The following is a 5,747-nucleotide window of genomic DNA, read 5'->3' as shown; positions in this document are numbered from 1 at the left end:
TGTGGTTTGTTCTTCATCAGTAGGAAAGAGCTCTGAATTTAGATGTAACAGTGGATAATTATGTGTAGATGACTGATAAGCCTGTGTTCCTTTTCTTAAAAGGACAACAAAATTAAAATTGAAGACTGCTATCATTGCTAAAGCTAAAAGCCAGAGTGGCTCAACTATGGTACCCTTAATTTGACCAGGTTTGGAGTTGAGTTTACAATAATATGAAACCCTTTCATATATAACTATAGCCATATATGACATTTGTCACTATAGTTTACCGTCATATGCTCAGTTTAATTTTTCTGTTCAATGGTTTTTCCCCTCTGCATTACATGTTTTTTGAGGACTTAATTATCCAGTGACAGCATTTTCCACCATGTGAGATACAGCAGCCTAATTTCAACAAGAAAAATACTTTCATCAAATAACTACTCACTTCTAACCATCAAACTACTTAGAAAGAAGAACAGTTAAATTATACCTAAAACACCATCTAACTACTTACTAATATCTAATAATAATGGCCTTAACTGTTAATGGCCCACTCTTGTTTTGTAAACCTTCATGCTCATCTTACAACTGGCACGAGTGAAACACTTACATGATTCCCACTTCTGTAAAATTTAAATCATCAACATGTTGAGCTTCTGCAAGAAGAGATTAACAGCTCACCTTTTTTATTTAACTGTAACAGCTGTAGTAGTAGTAGCACAAGTGTCAACATGGTGCCCGGTTGTTTGCGAGACAATTCCAGAAGAGCCTCACGACTATAAACAGGACAAAGAGGATGGTGAACACAGTGTAGCTCAACAAAATGGTCTTCAGGGCGTAGATGGACTCGGGGTCCGAGAGCTTCCTCTTGACACCTGAGCGCATGGTCACACTGAGCCTTACTTTCGCAGCTACCCTGCCCTGCAGCCAGCAGTAGTAGGTGCCCTTGTCCTCCAGCTGCAGCGGACGAAAGTGCAGGTGGTGGCCGGAGTCCAGGTATATCCGTGTGGCATTGCTGAGCCCTTCCATGTAGCTGGAGCGGTAGAGCCGGACCCTGCCTTTGTCCCAGGCTACGGCGTGCTGGGGCCTAGCATTGGGGCAAGCGAGGACGAGAGGGTAGCCCACTGGACGGGTGTAGTATTTCACTGGGACACGGGGTGCTTTAAGCCCATAGCCCAGGAACTCCAGCAGGGACTTCTCCCCAGGCGATAACGTCGGTTCAGGCGGGCAAGCCGCGAGACAGCGGCGGACCGCCAGCTCCGCTCTCCTCTCCTGAAGCTCCTCCTTGAAGCGCCGGGGGACGGACGCGGACCCACAGGACGCCACCCGAGGCGGGGAGTGCCTGTAGCGGCCGTAGAGGTAGTCCGTCTGCAGGTAGCACAGCCCCACGCGGGTCTGCTCCCCTCGGACCCCGCAGCGGTCGCACACGGACCAGGGCCAGAAGCCCGTGAAGACACGGTAGGGCCCCGTCCTGGCGGTGCCTCTCCACTGCCCCGGCAGCTCCGGGGAGAAGGACACCTTGCCAGCCTCCTGGACGTCCACGTCGTAGCCATAGAAGAACTGCCCTCCCGCCGTCCCGCACGTGTAGTGGCCCGAGTCGGCCGGCCGCGACCGGAAAATCAAGAGGCTGAAGAGGCGGATGGAGAAGCGACTCCGGATGTCCGACCCCGTCGCGATTTCCGCTGCGTCGACCACCTTCGTGCCGTTGTGATCCGTCAGGGCCGCGGCGCCCTCGCCGCCCAGGTGCTTCTGGTAGTACCACACCACGGAGGACACCCCCTCGGGCTTGCAGCTGCAGGGAAGCTCAATCGTCATGTCCGCCAAGTACGCAGTGTTGTCGAACACCAGGAAAGCCGGGCAGGGCTTCTTCGCGAAGATGGTCTCCTCTTCCTGTACCGCTTCGTAAGCGGAAAGGCGCAAGGGCATCCCCAGGAGAAAGACGACGGAGAACAGGGTTGCCTGCAGCTCTTCTCTGCATTTCATCACAACATCCGATATGGGCGCATGGGCTTAAGCTCTGAAGGTGGAATTAATGTCACATCAGGTTCCTGCAGCTGTCTTCTCGAACCCTCCGTGGTTTCCATGGCGTTTAGAATATCGAGCACAAGGGCCGAGTTGCCGTGGAGCCGACTAAACTAATTGATCAGTCAGGACTGCAAACGCACCACCGTGCTTTGAAATTGTAAAAAGTATTGATACAGAACAGTTAAATGTACATGTGAAATAATTATAGTACATGCAGTAGAATTAGAATTGGTCACATTATCAATAACGTAATCCCAGACAAATGTTACTGTCTCTCTCAAATGGTTTTCAGCAAGATCCTTTTAAATTAAACTTGTCAAAACCTTAGTCCAGAAATGTGGCAAAAGTCTCAGGGAGAAGAGTCAGCACTGAGCTTGTACAGCTGCATCAAGTCTCTTAGCTCTTTTACGATATTCTTTACCTTTTCAGTCCCGTTGTCCTGCGTTGGACGGAGCAGAGTTTTGTCATCCATGGCCCCTGCAGTGTCTGCTGCCGCCAGCAGTTTCTCAAACAACTGCCGAGAGCCCTCTCTCTCCGTCTGGCTCAGGAAGGCCACGTTAAGGCTGAACCGCTGGGTCTGGGCCAGGCCCCTCAGCACCTCGGTGATACCCACCTCATCCCCGGGGGTGAAGTTTTCAGAAAGTACGAGGAGGAATTCTCCGAGCAGCCCGAACCCGATCTCGGTACTGAAGATCCTCCCCAGCTGTTCCCCGCCCAGCGCCAGAAGCAGACGGTACTTCTCAGCACTGCTCTGCCTGCACCTGCGCCAGTCCCTGTTGAATTCGGCTGCTGTCCGGGGCTGGAATTCAGACTCCTTCAGGCAAGACAAGAGTAGGAATGTCAAACTAGCACCAAAATTCACATTCTGCAAGGAGGATGCAAAACACACAGACAACACTAGTTTCAGCCCTTGTACATTTTGTCTCACAGATATAAGTGTGTCTGTGTGATCATTATGCATCATTCCTCGTGAGCAAACAGAAGTATTAATTGAGCAAAATTAATTGAGTACTACAGCTTCACTTTCAACAGATGTAGAAAACTGAGACACAAAACACATTAAAAGAGCAAAAATGGGTACCTACATCCTAAAAAATAAGGATCTTGCCCAAGACTTTCTGTTTCTAGCATGAATGCCAAATGTCAACCCCATTTCCCTCATCAGAATAATGCATCACTAAACAATGAAAGACATTCCTGGGGATTCCACAACACAGTGTGTACTGTATGCCCCACCCAATGAAGGCTGGCCTAAAGATGTCAGCCCAGAATGATCTGGTCAGTGTTAAATGTTCAAAGACAGGCAACTTAATGTTTTACCAGATCATTTGGCCAGCATGGGCTAATAAATAGTACCAATCCTGATCAGATGTACCGTATATGTGGCCACATTTACTTGCACAAGGAGAGTGGTTTTAAAAACTAGTTTCTCATTATCGAACCTACAGAATAAAGCAATTTTACTGGGCATTAAAAATGTTTAGCTTCTGAACCACAACAATATATTAATATATTCATACATAACATGCGTTTAGGATACTCAACGTTGTACTTATATTGCAGTATACTGTGATGACACACAAAGAAGATACTGGAACCATTACCAATCACTATTTCACTCCCAAAACTCACCTCTATCCTCCCGTAATCTGGGAGCTCTTTCTGTCCAGATCCCAAGGCAAGTGAGTTCCATGGCTGTTTCCTAGGGGCTCCTGCCTTGTCCTTCCTCTCCAGAGGTTTAAGGTGAGACGCCAACACAATATCCCTGAGAAGAGACAAAGACGAGGACAGGCGTCTTAACTGGAATCATCAGCCTGAGCACTGCATGTCACTTCATGAACACGTGTAAAGGCACAGGAGAAGGCAAAATCCCACATTTAATCAATTTCTATGAATGTACTGTGCCACTAAGTTTGGCAGTAAAGAGATGAAGCGTTAGTTTCCTGCTTGAAATGCTAAACCGCGTTTGCCCACCGACTTGAGTTGCACCACGCGAAAAACAGATTTCAGCCAACTCGCCCCGCAGTCGAGAACTTTCTCCCGAGCAGCTGCACGTCTAGAAGGCGAAAGTCACCCGAACAGATGAAGCCGTTTTACACGCCCTCTTCGTAAAGCACAGGCACACCGAAGCCATGAGCAGCTCCCTCGTCCGCAAGGTCCCTACCTGAACTCCTCGTACGAGCCCACCTGCTGCCGGACGGCGCGGAACTTGGCGTCGTTCTCTCTCTGGTACCGCCGGTCCGCCTCCAGCGCGGCGTGGAGCTCCCGCTCCAGGGCGGCGAAGTCGATGCCTTCGGCCTGCTCCATCCTCAGGCCCGGGACAGCGGCCACTCTACCGGGGGGCGGACAGTGAACAACGGGGCCCCAGTAAAGAGACCGCTGCTCCTGACAAACTGACAGGGGGGGGGCACCTTCCCCACAGTGGAAGCAGCACTTTGCATGAACCAAAATATGGCTTTTTTTTTTAAAGCGTCAAAAATGTTTGATTTTGGTTCTCCTTGCACTGCAGCTTTGAATAGTGAATTAAAAACAACCCCCCCAGAGGCAAACCAAACCCGTGTCCTTCAGCTTAGACACTGTCCCTACAAAACTACAGCACCGTTTGTTAGCCTGTCCTTGGAGAAATCTGTCAAACTGGCTTGTGCAAGAACAGAACAGGGGAGTTTGCTTTTCAGACTTGAAACAGGTGTTTCATAATTACCCCCCGCCAACGGAAGACCGTGCATTTCATTAAAACGGTTAGTTTCCAACAAGCGAAATCCTTTACAAGTCAAAGGTTTATCAAATGACACAATTCTACGTCCCCTGCCTCATCCTCACCTAAGACAGTTATTTTTGGTTCCAAATATACTCCAACCGCACAAACGAATATTCAATAAAATAAAAAAGCGTCGAATATTCACTTTTCAGTTTAGCGTCTCTAGAGGTAACTTCAAACAAAATTTAGAATAAATTGTTGGTATTACGTATTGTTGAACACTTGTATTATGCCTCGATAATTTATTTAAAACTATTCGAGAACTCTGAAATAAAATAAAAACTTTTAAAGTACTTACGTTTCTCCGACGTTGTTTTCTCTCCGCGTCGCAAATTCAACCACACAAGAGAAGCTCGTCTCTATGGCAACCGCTCCTTTACTTCCGGTGCAGCAAAGCTGTATCTTCGTGTATATTCGGGTAACAACAAGCGGAATAAATGCTGTAAAATATATAATAACATCTTCCTGACTGCTGTGTCCTCTGTTGTCCTGTGCTTTATATCCCTGCTACCTTTCTCTCACTCCTGAAGAAGGCTAAACAGCAGGACGGAGGTCTTAAAGACGTTTAATGAAAACACGCTCATAAAACAGTCTATACGTGTATAGGTGTTTTGAAAACGTTTAAAACTCGGGATATTAATATTGTCTTCTGCATTTCCGAACTGATGTTTGTGGATCCTGTCGAGGTTTTGATATTAAAGTGGAGTATTAATTAAAAAAAGTAATACCTAATCGGTTTCGAAATTATCCGGCTAGATGCAGATCTTCGTAATGCGGCTTATCATCAGAAGGTGGCTGTGTAGCACTACAGCGCGAAACGAGACAGCAAACTTCTCATTCTTTCTACATTTACAGCATATTCGTACCAGAGACCAACAGATTCTTAGTCTTATAAAAACAATTTCATGCAAAATGTGTAATTACAATGTAACTAATTATCCTGAATAGGGTTGAAACACTGAGCAATATTAATATTGCTATG

At 47.3% G+C, this 5,747-nt stretch overlaps 2 protein-coding genes across 3 annotated transcripts; both read right to left on the bottom strand.

The window, feature by feature from the left end:
- Nucleotides 1-651: 651 nt before the first annotated feature.
- fam187a (family with sequence similarity 187 member A) lies at nt 652-1,965 on the bottom strand. Its single transcript, XM_088622745.1, has one exon. It carries the CDS (start codon nt 1,963-1,965, stop codon nt 709-711), a length of 1,257 nt encoding a protein of 418 aa, XP_088478871.1. The 3' UTR covers nt 652-708.
- A 391-nt stretch (nt 1,966-2,356) lies between these two features.
- On the bottom strand, nt 2,357-5,624 carry dnaaf19 (dynein axonemal assembly factor 19). 2 transcript variants are annotated; one of them, XM_088622746.1, is made up of 5 exons: nt 5,494-5,624; nt 5,064-5,167; nt 4,172-4,339; nt 3,640-3,772; nt 2,357-2,821 (listed from the first exon to the last, which is right to left on the bottom strand). In XM_088622746.1, the coding sequence occupies exons 3-5, from the start codon at nt 4,312-4,314 to the stop codon at nt 2,357-2,359; spliced, it is 741 nt and encodes a 246-aa protein (XP_088478872.1). In that variant the 5' UTR covers nt 4,315-4,339; nt 5,064-5,167; nt 5,494-5,624. The 2 variants fall into 2 exon arrangements, with proteins under 2 accessions (XP_088478872.1, XP_088478873.1); XM_088622747.1 differs by lacking the exon at nt 5,494-5,624 and having other exon boundaries at nt 5,064-5,183.
- Nucleotides 5,625-5,747: the final 123 nt, after the last annotated feature.

This window comes from Lepisosteus platostomus, chromosome 28, assembly GCF_059453375.1.
Source record: "Lepisosteus platostomus isolate fLepPlt1 chromosome 28, fLepPlt1.hap1, whole genome shotgun sequence".
Classification (NCBI taxonomy): domain Eukaryota; kingdom Metazoa; phylum Chordata; class Actinopteri; order Semionotiformes; family Lepisosteidae; genus Lepisosteus; species Lepisosteus platostomus.
The sequence above is the reverse complement of the archived record's forward strand: the minus strand, read 5'-3'. Positions and strand labels throughout refer to the sequence as shown.

Coding starts and splice junctions, on each gene's coding strand:
- fam187a (XM_088622745.1), bottom strand. CDS start 1,965: ATGAAATGCAGAGAAGAGCTGCAGGCAACCCTGTTCTCCGTCGTCTTT.
- dnaaf19 (XM_088622746.1), bottom strand. CDS start 4,314: ATGGAGCAGGCCGAAGGCATCGACTTCGCCGCCCTGGAGCGGGAGCTC. Junction 3,773..4,171: donor GGCTCGTACGAGGAGTTCAG/GTAGGGACCTTG, acceptor GTCTCTTCTCAG/GGATATTGTGTTGGCGTCTC. Junction 2,822..3,639: donor CAGATTACGGGAGGATAGAG/GTGAGTTTTGGG, acceptor TCTTGCCTGAAG/GAGTCTGAATTCCAGCCCCG.